General features: G+C 35.3%; 2 protein-coding genes across 5 annotated transcripts; both read right to left on the bottom strand.

Annotated features, from left to right (window-relative positions):
- Positions 1-2,086: 2,086 nt before the first annotated feature.
- LOC113702213 (uncharacterized) lies at positions 2,087-13,965 on the bottom strand. Of its 4 annotated transcripts, none has more exons than XM_072059838.1 (8): positions 13,692-13,965; positions 11,069-11,434; positions 10,904-10,951; positions 10,037-10,522; positions 9,797-9,946; positions 9,296-9,463; positions 4,192-4,664; positions 2,087-2,978 (listed from the first exon to the last, which is right to left on the bottom strand). In XM_072059838.1, exons 1-8 carry the CDS (start codon positions 13,705-13,707, stop codon positions 2,349-2,351), a joined length of 2,337 nt encoding a protein of 778 aa, XP_071915939.1. In that variant the 5' UTR covers positions 13,708-13,965; the 3' UTR covers positions 2,087-2,348. The 4 variants fall into 4 exon arrangements, with proteins under 4 accessions (XP_071915939.1, XP_027079087.1, XP_071915938.1 ...); XM_027223286.2 differs by having other exon boundaries at positions 11,069-11,458; positions 13,692-13,964; XM_072059837.1 differs by having other exon boundaries at positions 10,904-10,927; positions 11,069-11,458; positions 13,692-13,963.
- A 2,439-nt stretch (positions 13,966-16,404) lies between these two features.
- On the bottom strand, positions 16,405-20,903 carry LOC113700632 (uncharacterized). Its single transcript, XM_072060026.1, has 8 exons — positions 20,868-20,903; positions 20,661-20,766; positions 19,575-19,934; positions 18,923-19,399; positions 18,511-18,660; positions 18,204-18,374; positions 17,147-17,583; positions 16,405-17,031 (listed from the first exon to the last, which is right to left on the bottom strand). Exons 1-8 carry the CDS (start codon positions 20,901-20,903, stop codon positions 16,405-16,407), a joined length of 2,364 nt encoding a protein of 787 aa, XP_071916127.1.
- Positions 20,904-21,537: the final 634 nt, after the last annotated feature.

Here is a 21,537-nt window from a genome sequence, read left to right as displayed (position 1 = left end):
TCATATTATTATTGTTATGATCATTATTAATATAATTATTACTACTATATTATATTAGTATTGATTTTATTTTTAACTTGGGTTTTAGTGAGACTCAATGGATACCCTCTTATTTTACCATGAAAATTAAAGGAGAAGAAGAAGAGTTAATTTCATGCATTTCCAACCTAATCTTTACATACATACATTGAGAACTTGTAAAGACTTATATATATTATGGTCCATGCAACCTCACTTCCGCAGACTCCTATAATAAACCATTAGAAACCAGAAGGCTACAGTTCACGAATATCAAAAGGCTGGTTTACAACTTATCACATATTACTGATAACATGGAAGAAAAGTTTCACCAAAAAAAAAAAAAAGAGTTAATGTTCAATTTTGTATTTATTAGGTAAATTGGCATTTATCCTTAAGACCATAGTCATTTCATCCACTCACATATTTACTTTTTAGAAGCACTTCTTATTTAATTCTCCTAAAAAACTAACAATTTTTCTTCTTTGAATGTCGCAAAAGTTTTTAACACATGCAGTATACAACTCTTCTCGAATTAAACGTAATCCATTACATTTTAGATTACATAGCCACATTAATCAAAGATAAAAGTACTAATAAATCTTAATAAACACACATGTTTGCTTGACCTCTGATGATATAAATTCGGCAAAGAATCCCTGAAAAAAAAAAAGCTTATCAGTTTTAGAATTAAAAGTCCAAAGTATTATTTGGACTCCATTTTTGTTGTCCTTGAATAGTCCATCAATTATTGGTCTTTTTGTCAAAAAAAAAAAAGAATATTCCATCGATTCCTTAAGAAAAAGAATACTGATAATGTCATATCCACAAATGCATGAAACAAACATCGAGCACCAATATATCTCTTTGGCTATGCTTTAGAACCAAATTCCAGACCAAATTAAATTGGTTAATTAGGAGCTAATCAACTCTCTCATGTCTATTTTATCCACAAAGCCATAGAGGTTGGCACAGCTGGTTTTCCCCATACTTTTCCAAATATGATTCGATATCACACTTAACAGTAGTAAATAAATTTTGATTTATATTAAGAGTAAACAGATAAAGGATCCTCTCTAATGACTTAGGAATTTACTAAGTTATTTGGAATCAAATAAGTGAAGGGTTATCGATTAATTAAAGGGAACTTTGTAATCACTTTGGACTTTGTCTAAGTAATTTTTTATCAAATAAAGGGTGGCAATTTTTTATACGATTTGAAAATATGATTCGAACCTAACACAAAATTAGTGGGTATGAATTTATTCTTCATGTGATCGAGTCAAAATCAGGTCCGACTCGATTAATCCGCAAAGCAAACAAGATTGACATATTTGACACGTCTAACCCATTTAACGTGTAAGTTTATAATTTAATAATAAATTGGAGGCATAAAGTAAATAAAAAGAAAACTAAACTAGGTTATAAATTAGTATTACGAGAACGGAATCATGAATATTATGCGAAAACAAGATATTTTATTTGTGAAAGCGTCGTAATTTTATTTTTGTTCATGATTTTTTTTTTTTTGTACAAAAAGGAAAACAAAAAAATTACTACAAGTCCCATATACAAAATTTAAGATTGGGCTGCAACTTTCCATATTTTTATGGAAACTCCATTATAGAAAAGTCCACCATACTACCAAGGTGAGAAGGCCAAAACAATGAATGTTAAACACATAGGTTATTGAGGTTAGGTTCGAATAACCTGTGAAATTAGCGAGTCATATTTGTGTTAACGTGTTGTTCATGATATTTGGGTCTCAACCCAACCAGCCAACCCGCAGCCCAACCTAATTGCCACCCCTAAAATAAGTGAAGGGTATCTTAGGCGTTACAAAGGAAAAACCACAATTATAATATGCACATTTATATCATTTACTCATATCAAGAACACTATATTAGATTTGATTTAAGATTCATCTTCACAGCACAACCAGCAAGGATACTGAGGAATTCCATCTTAGTTGCATTTGCTAACACTAAATAATGAGTAAGAGAACTCAGCAAATCCAATTAAAATATCAATACTACATATTAGGTAGTAATTGATGTGGCAAAAACAATCAAAAGCAATCCATAGGTATGATTTATTGATAGCTCAAGGAATCCATAGAATCAAAGGAATACGTAGAATTCCAGCGCAAACTGGGCACAAGCTGGAAACAAAACGAAAGAGCCAAAACAACTAGATGTTGCCTACAAGATCTATTTAAAGCATTACACTGAAGGATTATGTAAAAAGCAACTTCTTGAAGCAATCTACTGGAAGTGAAATACAGAATGTTATGATAAGCAGCAGAATGGAGATCAGATTGTAGTAGTAGTTCAGGTTTCAAAACTATCGAGTTTCTTTTTAGGTTTGTCGAAGATACCATGTCCGTAAGTGCGACCGATCATCTCAACCAGAAGGGGGAATTGCAACAATGAGTAAAGAGCTATTGGAATAACAGAGAAAGCTATGATTGGGTAGGAAATCCAAGCTACTTGTTCGATCAGCATCAGATATAGAGCAGTACCAAATGATGCCATCATGGTGACTATCGATACAAACAAGCATGTGATTCCAAATATTAGCTTTGTGGGCAAGGACTTGAGAAAATCTCCTTCTGCATAACGTGCAGTGAGAATCCCCAAGAACATTAGAATTGATGTTGAAGAAGTGAACATCGACAGTGCATTTGATGCCATAAAAATCAAAAATACTCTTGATTGAGTTTCTAGCATGACAGGGAGCCCTGTTTTACTATCATTACCACCTGGAACCGTGAAAGCTGTTGTAAACATGACTGCAGCAATGAGAGTTCCCACAATCATGCTTGATCCTGCTGTATTTTTCATCCATCTCTCTCCTTCCTTAGCCAACACCTTATGCTCTTCAGAAAAGAGGGCGGAAGGCGTTTTATTACTAGCATTCAATTCTTCCTTCATCCTTGGTTGTACAATACTCTCAACTTCCTACAAAACAATTGTTGTCAGGAACAAAGTCTTACTAGGAAAATACAATTAGGTAAAGAATTATTGTAGTTCTTATATCTCTATGTCTTGGCATAATGACAAAAAAGCTGCAACATAGAGAAAGTCTGACCGTCATTGCGACACCTATAGATGCCACAAGTACGTTCGCAACATTTAATTGTGCCACAAAACTGCCTCATTTTTTGCGGAGCTATAATAAAGACTGTCGTATTTCTTATGTGGCATGAGTTTAGGCAACATATCAGAAAAATGCTACAAATCTAACGCAAAACTTTTTTGCAGCAGTATGTTGATTTTCCACTGCATATTCTGATGAGACGTAAAGCCAAAATTCTTGGAGTTTCATAAGACATGAAAACGAAAACAAATGACACGAAAATGTGGTAGACTAAGGGTCTATTTGTTTCAATGTAGAATATTTTCCCTAAGAAAACATTTTCAATGAAAATCCTTTCCTGGAAAATATCCAATTTTCCCTTCATTTTCTGATATTTGGTGCAATTTTAAGAAAATGTTCCAAAAAAATTAAAATCCTCCAACGATAATATTATCCCCGGATTTCTCTTTTGCTAAGTGCTACTACTAATTATCATTACCTCTACCCACCTCGTCAGCCACCACAAACAATCCCCAATCCAAATCATTTCAAGTCCCAAAAAATAAATCAAAGAACAGAACTAGGAAGTCAAAATCTCTCAAACCCAGTTGCGCGTCATTGTAATTAACTCTTCTTCTAAAAATGCTCCTCCTGCCTCCATTGGCTTCATTTTTTTTCCTTCTCCAAAACTTCTCAATGCAAAGCCCATAAATGTGTTTGTGTGGCACAAGAGAAAAGGAATAGTAGGGAGGAACATAAACTAGAGGTGGAAAGTTGTGGGATTTGCAGAAGCAAGCGCAGGGACGTTGCTCTTGATTTGATCTCTGTTGTATGGTACTTATGGTTTTGTACAATAGCCAAGCGCCAAGGAGACTGATAAGTCGCGATAGTTGTTGGAAAATAACTTCCATATCTTAATTCTGGAAGTCATTTTACACCAAGTTATGTAAAAGATTTTCTACCAGAAAAATTTTCCTGACCTCTTTTGCAGACAAACACCAGAAATTGAAGAAAAATTTTCTGGAAAAGATTTTCAGTTCAAACAAACAGACCCTAAGATAAAATAGGATATTGACTTTGAATTAAATTGCTTACCTTAAACCATTGTAGTTCCCTTTGCATTTGAAGAGCTGCTCCCGAAACCTTGTCAAGTTGAGACGACGGAGACAGCTTGGCTGCTAAATGTAGGAAATTGTTTTGGAAAAAATCATGCCTACGTGCTAGAATGCTCTTTCTTGTTCCCAAGGCATATATAAGGCTATAAATTTTCTCTTGGCGAAGCACAATTGCATGTGAGAAAATTGTTCTGCCCTTTTTGTCTCTTTTATATATGATTCCAGTCCTAAATTTGAAAGTTTTTTCAACGAACTCGACGATTCCATGTTCAATCGCATCGTATAAAATTTTATCGATGTCCATCTCTTCAAGTTCTTTCATGCTCAATGTCTCAATTTCCTTAAATATACAGGTTAGGAGTTGAATGGCATCTTTATGAATCAATTTCCTGTCATGACACAGACCGAGGCATCTTAATATGCTCCAACCGAGTCCATGCAAAACCTTCAGTACTGCAGGAAAACAAATATACATAGAATGAATTAAATGAGATGGAAAGCCTGTAGTGTTATTCATGCTTCAGACGTGAGATCAAAGTGAATAAAATAGATCTGTAGCAGTGTATTAGTTGCACAACTGCATACGGACATCTAAAACGGAACTATACTCGACTAAAGAGCCTCTTCACAACTAAACGTACGTGAAACTAGTATTATTTGTCATTAGAGATAGAAACTTACATTCCTGCTTAGTGAATATGACGTGTCAAATGAGTTGTACAGAAAAAGGGAGTTAAAAAAGTGGGATTTAAACTACATTATCACTTGATACTGACAGTGAAAAAGAACACAATTAGAAGGACAAACTTGTGGACAGATGATAGGAAATAGGAATAGTACCTATTGGAATGTGCAAGGAATGAAGAGCTCAGACAGAGGAAGATGGTAAGGATAGGAAACAGTTAACAACTGGATACGGTGGTATAAGCTGCCAAAAATGGAAGAGGCATCCACTTTTTCATACAAGGGATAATTTCAGAAACCTCCCCTGAGGTTTCTGACGATTTCACTGAACTCCCTTGAGATTTTCAATATTACACTTGCATCCCTTGATGATAGCGATAACTATAATAACCTTTATAATTTTTCAAAGGACAAGCCATTGATAAAAAGGGAAAAAGATAACAAAAGAAAGGAAAATGGAAAAAGGAAAACAATTCGTCTTGACCAAGCCACATATTGTGGCAAAACTATTTCAGTTATGACCATTAAATTGTAACCTTATATCACTCAAATATGCTGATCAAGGAAAATGTCTCCTTTCTTATCGTCAGCTTGCCATCACTATCCCTACAACCTTTTTCAAAACTTCTCCTGAATTCCTGATCTTCTAAAATCTAATCTGAACCCTATAACTCTTTTTTATTCTGTTACCCTACTCATTACAACGTTGGTATCACTATCCATAAATTGAAATAGAATGGAAATCTAAAATTGTCATACCCATTAAAAGCCTTTATCTCACTTATCTTATTGTCATGCTACTGTTGTTGATGATGATGGAAGCAATCATCACCGCCAACAGCCCAATTGTTCGTATCATTGAGCACAAAAAAGCCACTGGATTACGGGAAAGTACAACTTGATTGCCTGTCCTAAACTACTACCCCAAACTTGCACTTTGTTGATGCTGCTTGGTTCCTCTTAATAGATAGCAAACTTGATCTCAATAAAATTGTGTCAATTCAGAGAAAAAAATGTGGGTTGATTTAGGATGACCAATCCAAATGTTGAGAGCAAAGGTTAAAAGAATTTTGGTAACTAAGGGATTGGCCGTTTGAGTGGGGAAAAGGTAAGAATTGTAAGTTTTATGATAAATAGTTTGATAGGCAATATATGGAAAAAACTTATAGAGAGGTAAAGATTGTGAAGGTAAGAACTACGACAGTGGATTTTGGCATCTAAGATAAAGAGTTTGTTCGAAAGAAGAAGTGATAAGAGTTTGAAAATTTGAATGGATGTAAAAAACCATGAAAATAGAAAACATCATGACATTGGTTAAGCAATAAAACGCATACTTTTAAAAAATTTTAATGATTATTCACATTTTGAAAATTAGATGAGGGCAATTTTGGGCATTCATATACTTTTTTGGTCTCACATCATCAAGGTGAAATCCAAACTTATGTTTTAAGGGAGCTATGTGTAATTTTTAAAACGTGAGGGGAGCTGTCTAAAATTATGAGAAACCTCAGGAAGGTTTCTGAAATTATCCCTTCATAAAAAAGCTGACTTAACTATGGCAAATTATCAGTGGGCGCCTCATGTTCTGACACATGGAGAACTAACATTGTCCTACATATCCATATTTGTGTAACTCTGTATATGGGGGAGAGGATCCTAAGCAGTTTTTCGGTATAATCACTTGAGGGAATTTATGGTAAAGATTCCGCCAGTTGAATTTTGAGCAGCACAGATGCAAATGCACAAGAATTGGTAAGACCAGAAGTTGAACATTATTTACGATCCCTATACATGTGTTTTGTTACTGTCTACATCTCTTGTTTTACTAAGTACACATTCAGTTTTATACATCTTCCCGAAGCAATATTCTTTACACTTGGGAGTCCAACTCACTCTGGAGGAGTAAAGATTGGCTTGACCGTACGTGAAGGACTTGATGTATACTTGCATAGTACCACAGCTTTTTTTTTTTTGGGGACTTTGGTGGCAGTGTATGGAACTATTGGGTGAGATGGGGAAAATTGGGGAGTAGAGGCTTTTAAGTGCAAAAGAAGGAAAATAGATTTTGGAAAATCACTATTTATACAACCTTCCCAATTTCTTTCATTTCGTCTTCTTTCTCAAACCTTTTCTCAATTTCTTTTGTTTCTTCTAAATCAAGGTGAAACTCATAAGAATCCGGATCAATCAAGGAGAGCTAGGAACTACAGCTTTGCCTGCTTACCACGGTAATTTTAGTGGCTAAGAACTATGAGTTTGCCTAAATAAGGTGAAACTCATAAGAATCCTTAAGTAAATAACCTTCTATCTTTTTTTATAATAATATTTTATCTTTTTTAAAATAATATTTTTTAAATAATCTTTTATCTTTACTAGAAAATGTTCCAAAATGTGAGACTTAGGGTGCATTTGATAAAATTAAAATATGAAACCCTAAATCTAAAGTCTGAATCCATTAAGTTATTAAATTGTTAAATACTAAATCAAATACATTTGAGTGTATATCATATTCAATGATAAGTGAATAGTTTATCACTTATTTTTTTAAGCAAGTTTTGTCTAAGAAATTTAATGCCACTTAATTAATTCAAATATTTAATTTGGTTATCAAACGCGTCTAAACATATTAAGATCTGGACAGTTGAACCGGTGATCCGCTAAACCCGGCAGTTTTTTATGAACTCGGTGGTTTTGAAAATTTTTCTAAAATTACCTTTTTACCCAATTTTTTAATTTGACCAACCACGCCAACATAGGCATTGTCGTCTTTTTGACAATAAAATGAGAAAAATTGAAAAGAAATTTGGGAATTAGGGTTTATTTCCTTGTTTGACACTTAGATTTATCATTTATATTTGTATATAATATCAATATGAATCCATGAATTAAGAAACATGTATGGGTATGGCTTGTGTATATGAACTTTGAAACATGAATAGGTTATGGTTTGTTAACATTTATGAATTTCTATATTTAGATTATAATTTATATGTTTATTTATTTATACTATATTTTTTTTATTATATAGTGTGACCCAACGGTTCAATCTGTGACCCACTGATTGAACTATTGACCCACCAACCCGGTCCTCCTGCCAGGTTGATGCCCGGGTTGATTTTAATAACTATGTTTTGAACCAAAATATAAGAGTCGATTTAATCGTAAGTTGAGCCACGGCTTCATTCGACTCTGCACAATTCAAGCTTGGCCCAAATAATTTTACATGTAAGTATATATATTTTAGAGAAAATGACCTGTTTCATCCCTCACATTTCATAAAAATATTCTTTTCGTCCCTCACATTTAAAACGAAGCAAATTGGTCCTTCACATTTAAAAACCCAAGCTTTTACATCCTAGAAATGAACTCTCAGTTGTGAATCAAACCATCTAATAACTCAATTACAAATTTTGGGGATAGAATTGATAGATCACTTGCAAAAGCATATTTCCAATAAATAAATTAAAACAATTAAAAATTCTTAATTAAAACCCATTTGTTTCTTCAAAAGAACGAAATAGTGCTAAGGCTCTCAAGCACTAAACCCTTAGTGCAACAAAACTGAGGAAGATGTCTAAGGGTATAGTGCCACTTAATTAATTTAGATATTTAATTTTTAATTATCAAACGCGTCTTAATATATTAAGATCTGAATCCATTAAATTTAAATAATGAATTGAACTATCAAACAGGACCTTAACCCTAGTAAACTTGAACTTTCCTCTGATTTCTCCCAATCATAGATAGTCCATCACACAAAGGACTGCAAATGAGTTGGACTCGTCTAAGCTCCGGTCGATCTACTCAAAAATTTTGGGATAAGCCTTAGATATTAGGTGGTGTGAGTATAGTTTGAACCTAAATATAAGAGTCGATTTAATTGCGAGTTGAGCCACGGCTTCATTCGGCTCTGCATAACTAAAGCTTGGCCCAGATAATTTTACATGTAAGTATATATATTTTGTATATTACAATGTAAAAATGTAATATCCTATATACCATTATGTTAATGTCAAATATATATATATATATTGATATAATTATGCTTTTATTATGAGTTTAGGCCAAATCCGAAGTAAACCAAAAGCCTCAACATATTTGTGATATGAGTGTGAGCTTAATATAGCAAAACACTAAGCCCAAAAGCCCAAAGATCTTATTTCTTTTGTAAGCCACGTTTGGACTTGTCAAAACTCACTCCCAAAAACCTCTTGGCGGCCCTAATCGCTTGTCATACTATTTGACCTACTAAAATACATCGCACTCCATTTTGTCATCAAGCTACAGCAAAATTTGAGGAGGAAAAACGGAAAAAATAAAAGCTAGAGAGGAGATTCCCACCCCAAAAGTCTTTAGCTATGGAAGGAATTTTGGAAAAAGAAATTTAATATTTGACATACCACAGCTAGTAATCCATAGGCCTTGATTCCCTGTCAAATTCTTCTCACCATCACTAGAATGATGAATCTCAATGCTGTGGTCTCCAATCATGCTTGCTTTTTTTGTATTTGCTATCTCATCTCCAGCAGAATCTGTTGGACTCCCCCATGGAGAATGTTCCATTAGACCTGGGGCATAAACAGATGGTATAAAGTAGCATTCTCCAACACTAGCACACATTTACCATATACAGCAAGTTGGTATTCTTGTCGTTGGAAGTTTTTATACTGACATGACAATCAAAATTCAAATTTCATACTGGAATGATAATTAAAATTCATAGAAAGTTAAAAAAGAAAAAAGAAATGCATAATGGCTATTGTTCTTAGATTGTTCTCCTTATCACTGAATTAGAGAGCAGAATATTTTTCTTCATTATATACAAGTCAGTGATCATTATCACAACATTTACCCTGGTATTTGATTAAAAGGTAAAGTTGAAATGGGAAAAGGACACTAACACGAATAGATCCATCTTTTCCAGAAAACAAGTTTGGTTCCACTGGGAAATGCAGATGGCTTGTGAGCCAGTAACTTGAGAGCATAGTCACCATTATGATCTGGGGTGACACCAAGTTTTGGATATTGTTGAAGTAGCATTGAAGCAACATCTGTAGCAATCAGAAAGGGGTTAGGGGCACATATATTGAAGAAGGATTTGATGCAGATTGGTATACTGCCTTTTACATCTATAATCTTACCATAAACTTCCGCCGTAATCAGGGAATTAAGCAGTGTAGCTCCGTTCTTGCCCACCTCTGGATGTAGTTGCCCCTTTGGTGTCACCGAGTATAGATAATTAACCATATGCTTTTGACCATACAAAGCAGCCACGATGACAGGAAGCTGCCCATCATCAAGTTCATTTTCCCTGCTAAGTAGACTATCATTTTTGTTCACGATTGCCCTTGCCAACTTTTTTTCACCACTGATTGCAGCAAGAGTAAGAGCTGTGCATCCATAGTCATTAACCATTTCCAAGTCTGCTTGTTCCATTCTCCTCAACAGTTCCTTTGCGATTTTCATGTGTCCATTTAGAATGGCAAAGTGAAGTGCAGTTTCTCCATGTGATGAAATTATGGCCCTAACAGCGTCTGGATCTTGATCAAGGAGACTTTTTGTGAGATGAAGATCGCCTTTTTCAATTGCTATGTACAAGGGCGCATAATGGAGGTACTCTTTTGGTCCTGTAAACATTAGAATTTGTTTCGAATAATATCTCTAATATGGTCATCTATCATAATTAATGAGCAATTGAAATCTGAATGAGTATAAACTGTTCAAGAAGTCCAGAGAAACAGAAAAAGAGCAATAATATTGTAATTGGATACTAAGCAAATCACTAATTACAAATTCTAGCTGTGGAAGATGTTTTGCAAGGCCTTTTTTTGGGTAAATTAGGCCTCACAACTCTCAAGTGTCCGCCATTATTTGGCACACAGAGCTTGCACAATTGAATTGGAGTTTCATTTGAAGTAAAGTACAGAAATTCCACAGCAAAGAATTGCCTGATAAAAGAGCAAAAGAAAAGAAATCAAATGGAATAAGAGTAAGAACAGATGGAAAACCTGCAATCGCTGAATGCTTCCCTCCTGCTACCACATGATTCAAGTTAGCTATCAAATGAACCATATTGTTCTTAAAATTTGACCAAGAGAGAGAACCTCTTCATTCCACATGTAAAATTACATGCGAAACCATAAATATTTCATAGCAACATCATCGAGAGTTACCTTCTTCTTCAACACAGCTGCTTTCATCTTCAGGATCACCTTCCGCCAATATTTTGTTGGGCTTCAGTTTTTCCACCAAATGCTTCCATGCAACTTCCGCAGAAGTGTGAGCTTCCTTAAGTTTAACATATGTGCCCGGTCCACACGAAAGTTGGATGGCATGTAAGGCCAATGCATTCTTCTTCCTCCATTCCTCATGTTCTTGTTTCTTTTCTTCTCCATATTCTTGTCTCTCATCGTTTATAGGATCTTGCTCCTCTCCAGAAACAACACCCCAAAGGCCATGACCGACCAAATAATGTTCCAAGCATCTTTTCCATTCCTCATAGTTCTCCTCAGTGAGCTCCTCAGGAACGATTCCTATTGCTGCTCTACCAATTATATCATCTCCTGCTTAGATACATTATCTTAAAGGATGCCAATGTCCAAGATATAAAGGCGGATGCACAATTTCAATTAGACACTATTACCGAATGATACAACCAAGATAGATAATCAACAAGTTTATTCACATTAGCCAAAAGACAACTAGCAAACACCTTAGTTCCTTTAGCTTATATAAAAAAGTGATCTGTTCTTATCAATTGAACCAACTGGTGTTGGCTCTGTACTAAGTCATGATATAGTGTTGGCAAAGTTCCATAGTCAGGAATTCAAGGCCTTAACAATTGTTTGCACCAATTACACAAGATAATTTACATAAATGATTTTTAGACGGTATCCAACTACTAGTTAAGATATCTAAATTACGCTTATTGGGTGCATGGTTCATGCTCCCGAATTGGAATTCGTATCATACAAAAATAATTAATATAGGTACAACCCTGTTTTTTTTTTTTTTTTTTTTTTTTGAAAAACCCTCCTATGTTATCATTACAATATGTATTGGTTGGGAAAATCTTTTTAAGTTTGGGTATCAAATAAGATATATTTTTTAACACTTTTTCCTGTCTTTTTTTCCCCCTTTCTGCAAATTCCCCCCGGTTTTGGGCGTCGACAGACAGCATTTCTTCCTTACCACCACCAATCAGCTTTCAAGCTCAAGAGAAATTCAAGCCTAATTACTACTTTAACCTCTTGAAATCATATTTATTTCCAAGATTTTCCTATCAAAGATAGATGTAAGTTGAAACTAGATACCCAAAATAGCAGAATGTTGATCATCTTCTTTGGTTCAAGAAGTTTATACTTGTTACTGTCAAAATCACCCCCAAACCTCATCACTAGAAGTCTGGTCAACTGCAGTGACTAGATCGAAATTTTTCTGTTTGTCATTTAAAAGTCAAATTTGGTAATCAACTAAAACTTTCCCAATATAGTCAGGGATGCAGAGTCACATACTCACATTTCTAGATTTCATTCCAACTCTTCAATCCCCATACCTTTTTGCCAAGCAACAATTATGAGAGTGATTCCAATTCTTGATTCCAAAACCTTCTTACCAAGCAGCCCCTTAGTTTATCATAGGATTTTTTCACACAGATTTATTGCACCATTATATTGAGACATCTTCTTAAATTAATTCCATTATTTCTGGAATGCAAATAGCTGTACTGGGAATTGTCATCTCCTTTTGATAATTTCTCTAAAATTTTGTTTTAACCACACAAAAATCTAAATTGGGAGATTCTTACCCATGAAGGATCATATATAATTGTCTATGACAACTGTTCAAAATAAAAAACGAGTCCCAAATTGAATTAGGTGATGTCCCTCAAAAAAAAAAAAAAAAAAGAATTAGGTGATGTAATTTTAAGGTGTCACTTACACCATATTATCTATCAAACACAATCTCTCCATGCATGAGACAGAAAATGGGATTTTCAATTGGGCATTTTGAATTGAATTTTATCAAACCCAAGCTCACTATTAAAAAAAAATCTAGTGATGATGTTCACACTCGTCGACTCACAAAAAAATTGGATGCTATTGGGCCTTCTCACCTCAAAAGCTAGCTCAAGGGGCTTTTCCTTGCACTTATAACATAGCACCCTATTCCTTTCACAATCGATGTGAGATAAACTCAACAGAATTTAATAAAATCCAAACTTCGCTTGCAATAAAATTCGATTTCATATCTAGGCCCAAAATTATGTTCGACCTAGCGTGTGAGACTCGACTCGAAATTTTTCGAGCTGAACTGACCAAGATCAAGTCTGCACAAACCCATATTGTCAGTCCTAACTGCAGAGCAAGTCTATACAGTGTGTGAGTAGTTCGCTGTAAATTTTACTCCCTAGATTGATATCAACCCAATGCTTTAAGAACTATCAAGCACAATTAGTTAGGAAAAACTACAATAAAAACAACTTGTACATAAAAAGTATGCAATTTAACCCTTCAACTTACCTAGATGTGTTAGGCATTATTATCACTCTATATGACTCGAGTAAAAAGTTCCAATTATTGTCTCCAATATCTGGAACAGGACTTTTTCGTTGCTTGAACATTAGAACTGGTTAGATGAAACCAGAGTGATGTACTGAATACTAGAACTGCTGTTGCATGCGCAGAAAAGGAACAACTGGAACATAGCATGACTTTTATGGTAATCATAAGTGAACATTCATAACCTAAATGAGCAAATATACAGACTAAAAAATGTGCATGTTTTTAGACTAACCTGAAACTTTCGTCATCCTTCGGGCTTGATCTTTTGTGATGGGGAAACAGAAACTATTCTAGGCACTCATTAGCTTTAGCACTAGCATTTATAGAGAGAATGATTCTCATTCTTATACACTTTTGCACTTTTTATTTCTTTTTATCTGTGCTCTTTCTGATCAATGATATGATGTACTGTAACATAAATTAAAGTAGTCATGCGACACAACTGTAAATACGCTGCTACTATTCCCATGTATCTGAGACATGAGGGATTCCTTGCGTAAATTGATGATTTAGCTAATCACAATTTTGGTGGTGGAACATGATACAATTTTCTAATTTGCTTCAATTTTTTGATTCGATCTTGAAAACCCTCTTTTATTGGGCTATCAAATCAGTGTGCCCCTCATGTTTCAACTTTCAGTTGCATCAGTGCACCTCCACTAACTTTCTTTTGTCCTCAGTTAACCTCGATTTGACGCCACATCCGTTTATAATATATCATTTTGGCCCACATTTGCAATCATTTTTGCTCTACGTTAGAAGGAAAGAGAATGGTTTGGTTATCAGACCAAATGACTGCTAATGGCAAAGATCGGGCCAACAAAGTCCAACTCGATCTAAGCCACGCATTTCATTGAAATGCGTGGCTTAGATCGAGTTGGACTTTGTTGGCCCGATCTACAATATTGGTCGATTGGTCTTGCAATAATAGAGACCCGGAATCCATGTTAGAATATTCCGAACCTCTTTTGCTTAAAAATTTATTTTTCACTGTAAATAGAGATCGCAGACGTAAAAGGACCTGATCCCACTTCAGGTCCCAACTCTTATTTGGGTTGTTGGATTATTCCCCATTTTTATTACAAGGGTCGAACTCTGGTGAATGCCCTAACTAGGGACTACACCACCAGATCAGCTATTTTGGAGGGACTATTTTACATGTGAATTACAGTTAGTGAAATCTACGTGACAATATTTCAATTGAGAGATCGAATTGGAACCAAAAACGTTCGCACGAGAATTTGAACCCTCACTGTAGTGCTGAAATCGGCATTGCCGAATGTTGAATACCAATCAATCCTCACTCACCACATTCACATTTCACTATTAAAGAATATGATACTACCTTTTTGGACACTTGTTTCTCACATTTCATTGGCTTTTAACACTATATAAAATTGATTTTTTTTCCACACTTAATAACTTGCCTAAATTCAAGCCCATCTTTCTAACCTCGTTTACAAATCAATTGTTTTAGGCTTCATGTCTTGTCCCTGTGTGCTTCTATTTGAGCCAATTATGCTTTCTTTTGTGGCATTGGGGGTGAAATGGCCACAAGAATGGTAGGGTTGAAAAAAAAATATAAAGGGCGTATATGACGAATGAGATATTTGAGTGCAACTTGTGAGGATAATTATTCTTAATAAGAGCAGACATGATATTTTGATTTGACCCAGGGCACAATTGAAGAAAATGGACAAAAATGGAGCCATAGCGGTGGTACTCTGATGGAATTGGACATTGGAGTTTTACCTTTCCTTTTTCATCCTAGAAAATATATAATAAAGCAAGCTTGCTTTTCAGGTTCAGAATTCTTTGAAAATAACATTATCCCAAAAAAGAATCATTTGAAAATAGAAGGCAGGCTTTGCAGTGCATCATGATTATTTATAACGAACTAAACGCTTCAATTGAGGTTTTTAACTACTTCACTTAGACTCCCTCTAATTTGAAAAATTATACTGACCTCGTTTTGATTGATAAGTTCGATAATAAAATCAACCCTGTTAGATAATGTGAGCTGATAAGTTGACATCCACGCTTGTAGCAGATTTTTCCTCCAGCCTTACCTTATAGGCCCCAAAAGAAACTGTTTAACATTTTAAAGGTTTAAAAAAGCTCCCATAACGTCTATAGCTTAGAAATGGAGCTCAGATATCACCGACGATTCACTTTTTCCAGCACTCCTTCACAAGCTGAAAGCTTTTGCAGACTTTTGGATTTAGCTTTTTCAGCTTTTCTCCAAAGAAAATACTCTGGATGGACCTTAAAATCGGAAATAGAATTGTAGTCCTTAGGGCTAAATGGTGCCATTTGGCTTATACAATTCCAAAGCCCCACAAGGCCTGAGGTTGTTTTGGTAAAATGGTTGGAAAAAACTTATATAAAACCTAATCAGAATGTAAACTTGAATATATGACCAGCGAATTTTTTTTCCTTGAAAAACAGTTCGAGTGAGTTCAAATCCGATCACGACCATGAATCAAAACATATCTCCAAAATCATAAGTTGTTTACGTGCAACAGCTGCTGCTGGTGATCGAGATAGAGAAGTATTGGAGATGGGCAAGTGGATCGAGATGGAGAAATGATGGGGCAAAACCACAAAGTGTGAAAAGGTTGGCAATTATTTAGATGTTACAAGATGGAGGCTGGCATCAGCCGATCATACCTTTTCGGTACTGATAAGACTAAGACCAATTAATGTGAGCGATTTGAATTCCCTTGCAAAAAAAAAAAAATGATTTATTTAGAAGATCACATCATATGATCACTATTAAATACAATATAGAGATCAATTGAATATAAGCTTTTAAGCTTGATGGCCACCTAAAACATGAGCTCAACTCGGGATCTTCTATTTAACAAGAAGTGATAAAGTCTGATAGAAATTGACACAGAAAGTGAGATAGAGGATGTCCGGAGTCCAAACACCGGCTTTAAAACTCATAAACCACACCATGAGAGTTTTCCATTGGAATTGCCAAAGATGCCCGATCCATATGTTCGATTAATCATCTCAACAAGGAGAGGGAATTGCAACAATGAGAAAAAAGCAACTGGAACAGTGGAGAGAGCAACAATGGGATAGAAAACCCAAGTTAGCTGTTTGTTCAACATCAGATATATAGCAGCACCAAAAGATACCATCATGGTGACTATGGAAAAGAATAGGCATGCGAGCCCGATTACTAGTTTTGTAGGTAAGGACTTGAGAAAGTCTTCTTCTGCATATCTTGCTGTAAGAATGCCTAAGAACATCAGTATTGAAGTGGAAGATGTGAACATGGATAGTGCATTTGAAATCATGAATATCAAGAAAGCCTTTGTTTGAGTTTCCAGCAAGATTGGGAGGCCTGATTGGCTATTACCGCCTGGAATAGTGAATGCTGTAGTAAACATGACTGCAGAGATTAGAGTGCCCACAATCATACTTGATCCTGCAGTATTTTTCATCCATCTCTCCCCCTCCCTGGCCAGCACCTTATGCTCGTCAGTGAATAATGCGGATGGGGTTTTCTTGTTATCATTCATGTCTTCCTTCAGCTTTGGTTGGACAATACTTTCAACTTCCTACAATGTAATCATGAGGTTACCAGACAAATTCCTACTATTTGCTATGCAGGTCTCAAAGTTGTTTTGAGGGTAAAAAACAATATGAGATGACTAATAAGAAAATTGATACAACCTTAAACCATTGTAGTTCCCTCTGCATTTGTAGAGCTGCTCCCGAGACCCGGTCGAGTTGGGATTGAGGGGACAATTTTGCTGCTAAGTGCAAATAATTGTTCCCAAATACATCATGTCGACGTGCCATTATACATCTTTGTGTTTCCAAACCATATATGAGACTGAAAATTTTCTCTTGGCGAAGCACAATTGCATGTGCAAAAATTGTTCTTCCCTTTTTGTCTTTTCTCCATATAATTTCTGGGGTAAATTTGAGAATTTCTACGACAAACTCAACAATTCCATGCTTGATAGCTTCATATAGAACTTTGTCTATCTCCATCTTTTCAAGTTGTGAATTGCTCATGTGTCTGATTTCCTTAAATATACAGCTCAGGAGTTTAACTGCTTCATCATGAACCAATTTCCTGTCATGTATATGCTTAATATCTGGGACTGGAAAATCAACAACAGATCAGTAAAAAAATTATCAGAAGTTTTATTGAAAGTACAGCACCAGTAGATGAGACCAACCAAGGCATCTTAAGAGGCTCCACACCATCCTATGCAAGAGACTGATTACTGCAAAGATTATCATTAGATCATACAGAACACAAGATGAAAACTCAAAATTCATGAAGATGCTTCAGACAAAAAAGGTTTCAAGAAATCAGGTAAGTACAACATAGAGTATTTAACACAAATTTTCTGTAATTTTATTCGTTTGGAATGCAGTATCTGGGATTTTTTTTTTTTTTGCATTCCAACCAAACTTCCTAATGTAATTGTCTTTTTCCTACCATGGGCTATAATCAAGAAAGTACTACCTACAATATTTTCGTACTAGAAATGCATGTTTGCCTGCATTAATCTGTTCAACATTGAACAAACAGCAAGAATATCTTAATTTCATTGCAGAAAAATTCATTTCTATTTTATATAGCATCATTGTAAAGTTGAATTTATAGGGTGTAAACAAGTTTGCCATTTGACATTGCTATCAAAAAGATTTCCTATTCCAGTGCAAATACATTTTAGCAGCTGGAAAGAGAGGCGGGCAGATTTCGGGTATATACCACAGTGACGAATGGAATGGCCTTCATGCAATCTCAGATCCCCATCACTCGAATCTGGAATGTCAATGTTGTGGAAATCCATCACACTTGACCTGTGACTTCCAATGCTGTCATCTTCATGAGAAGTTTGGGAACCTCTTGGACTCTCCCAAGGAGAATGCACCATTACACCTACCACAATATTATACACCCTCTTATGAGTAGCTCTTGAATGCCATAGATGATTGATACAGAATATTGCAGCACTACATGTGAGTTTAAGGATGATTGGTATATAAATTTGCAATTAGTAGAAGTATATACTCACAGGAGTAGATCCACTTTTTCCAGAGGACAAGTTTTGTTCCACTAGGAAATGCAGAAGGCTTGTGAGCCAATATTCTGAGGGTGTAGTCGCCATTATGATCTGGGGTGACACCAAGATGCGGATATCGTTTCAGCAACATTGAGGCAACATCTGCAGCAATCCAAAAACAAGATTAGAAATGCATCACAGAATATGAAAATTTGTGGTGTAAAGTCTATCCTTTCTCTTAAAAGCATATTGAAGGAGGAAAATGGTCAAAACCATGGCTAGAGTAGAATCAGGAATAACGAAAATTAAAATGTTTAGGTATTGGACAGGGGGCTGTGACGTGTCAAACTCTGAACTTCCTGCAACATGAGGCTGGCATCCGAATATTACATAATATTATAGGTCTCTTCGCATACAGTCTTACCAAAAATTTCAGCTGTAATCAAACAATTGAGCAATGTAGCACCCCTCTCACCCTGAAGTTCGTCCTTTGAGGTCACCTTGTATAGGTATCGAACCATACGCTTTTGACCATACAAAGCAGCGACAATGACAGGGAGCTGTCCATCATCATGGTCATTTTCCATGCTAACTAGCTTAGGATTTTTTTCTACTATTGCCTTTGCCAACTTTGTTGCACCACTTATTGCAGCTAGAGAAAGTGCTGTGGCACCATACTCATTTATCAATTCCAAGTCTTGTGGCTGCATTTTCTTCACCAACTCTTCTGCAATCTTGATATGACCAACCAGAATGGCAATGTGAAGAGCTGTGTCCCTATGTGAAGAAACTCTTGCCCTAACAGCATTTGGATCCTGCTCCAGGAAACTCTTTATAGAATGGCACTTTCCTTCTTCAATTGCTTTGTACAAGTACCCATAATTAAGGTACTCTCTTGCTCCTGGACATGTTAAGATTGAATTAATGTATAGATATATGACTTGCCTATTTGAACGAACTGTTCAAAAGAACTTTCTCTGATTAAGAACTAATCTGTCTCAAGAATGAGAATTTGATCAGATGATTAAACTTACAAAAGCAAAACAAATTTCATCAGCTTCATAATTGTAAATTACCTTCATCTTCCACATGGTTTTCCTCTTCATGATCATGCTCTTTGAACTTGTATGGGCGCTTGATTTTCTCAGCCAAATGATTCCATGCAACTCGTGCACAAATGTGAGCTTCTTTAAACTTTGCATATGTGGCTGGTCCACATGAAAGTTGAATGGCATGTAAAGCCAATGCATTCTTCTTCTTCCATTCCTCGTGTTCTTGTTTCTTATCTTTACTTGGTTCAGGCTCTTTTCCAGATACAACACCCCAAAGTCCATGCCCAACCAAATAATGTTTCAAGCAAACTTTCCAGTCCTCGTAGTTTTCCTCAGTCAGCATCTCGGGAACAATTCCAGTTGCAGCCTTGCTACCTTTTTCTCCTGCTTATACATGGATCAAAAAGAAGATGCTAATGTTCCAGGCATAAGAAGGATAAAACTATTCATTATTTATTATCATACGACAGTTTTGAAGACTATAAAGAGCACAAAGAATCAAAAGGTTTCTTTACTTTACTGCAAATGCCGAAATTGCTACAAGAACTTTTCAGAATGGTAACTATGTAACCTCAATAGTAATAAAGTTGAATTCCTAACTTGGACAGTATTAGTAATTTTACAATCTTGGCTTTTCATATTGATAGCCTCGCGCTCATTTTCATCAGTTGAAGAATCATTAAAATCCAAAAAGAAAATCATTTTTTCCAATTTTAGCTTCAAAAAATGCCCTGTTTTAGAGAAATGGAAATGTTGCATTTACTATTTCATTGAAATTTTTGACTTTGAAAAATCAAGTTATAGGTCTACTTATTTCTATTGGCCAACCAAATATCAAAATGTCAAGAACAAAGAGAACATTGTCAAGGTACTAAACTACAAATATTAAAGGTTAAAATCACCAAGGTTATACAAAAATTTCATTGTATAAGTAGATTTCAATGCATGACACATAACCTTTATTCAAATTTTAATACTCTTTCTTGATATAAGAATACTGTATCCAAACCCCGCTAATGTAAATAATACACCGTCACTATAGAAAATATTATCAAATATTAAATAACTTAAAAGACATTGTACTGCATGCTATGGCACGTTGAGGATTACCTTTGTTCCTCAAGCTTGCCATAACCAGAACTGACCTATCTGAGAATGAATTAGCACTTTCTTTCTCCCTGCTACTATAATATGGTCCCCCGGGGTAATACAGAAGCTAGGAAGTTAGAATTGTAGTACTTTCAAAATCTCATAAACTTGAGCTATTAATGCAATTCGATTGTGTAAAATGACTAGTGAAATCTGATTGAGATTTACCAAAGAGCAATCAAGATTTACTTCTGGGGAATCCATCTTCTACCTCTCAATATATAATAGACTCTATTCGGCATATACATTAAAAATATATATATATATATATATATTCACTAGTTGATAACGTGTGTCACGAACTCACGACTCACATTTTGGCAAGGGCTGCTTCAAATGGTAAATGAGTAACAGCATGTCTTTGACCACATCACCATGATTGCTACTCTAAAATGCGTCAAAGAGAAAATGGTGATGGTCGATCAGATTAATGGTCTGTACAAACACTTTTGCTCATTTTGTGCTTGCCACTAACTTAGTGGCAGAGGCTAATGGTTTGCTTGCCATTAGAGAACCCTCTTGGAGGTTGAGGACTTCTCTTTTCAGACTTGGAGAGACGAACGACGTATAAAAAAGTGAGGGTTCAACCTTAAATTGGAACAAGAAAAAGTGATGATAAACTTTTTAGAGTATATCAAATGAGTTGACTGCAGATTTTGGTAGATATTTCAGTGTTGAATGGGATTCCACTTCGTTGCTAGTACTGGGATGCCTTTTTTGTCTCCAGCAAAATGGCAGAATTCTCAAACTCGATCATATTAAGGGTTGTTAAGCGACGTACAAGTCTCAAAAATATTCAAGGGAAAGACTCGATTATTGTTGTATGGAAGCTAATTAA

Source organism: Coffea arabica, chromosome 7e, assembly GCF_036785885.1.
Source record: "Coffea arabica cultivar ET-39 chromosome 7e, Coffea Arabica ET-39 HiFi, whole genome shotgun sequence".
In the NCBI taxonomy this organism is placed as follows: Eukaryota; Viridiplantae; Streptophyta; class Magnoliopsida; order Gentianales; family Rubiaceae; genus Coffea; species Coffea arabica.
The sequence above is the reverse complement of the archived record's forward strand: the minus strand, read 5'-3'. Positions and strand labels throughout refer to the sequence as shown.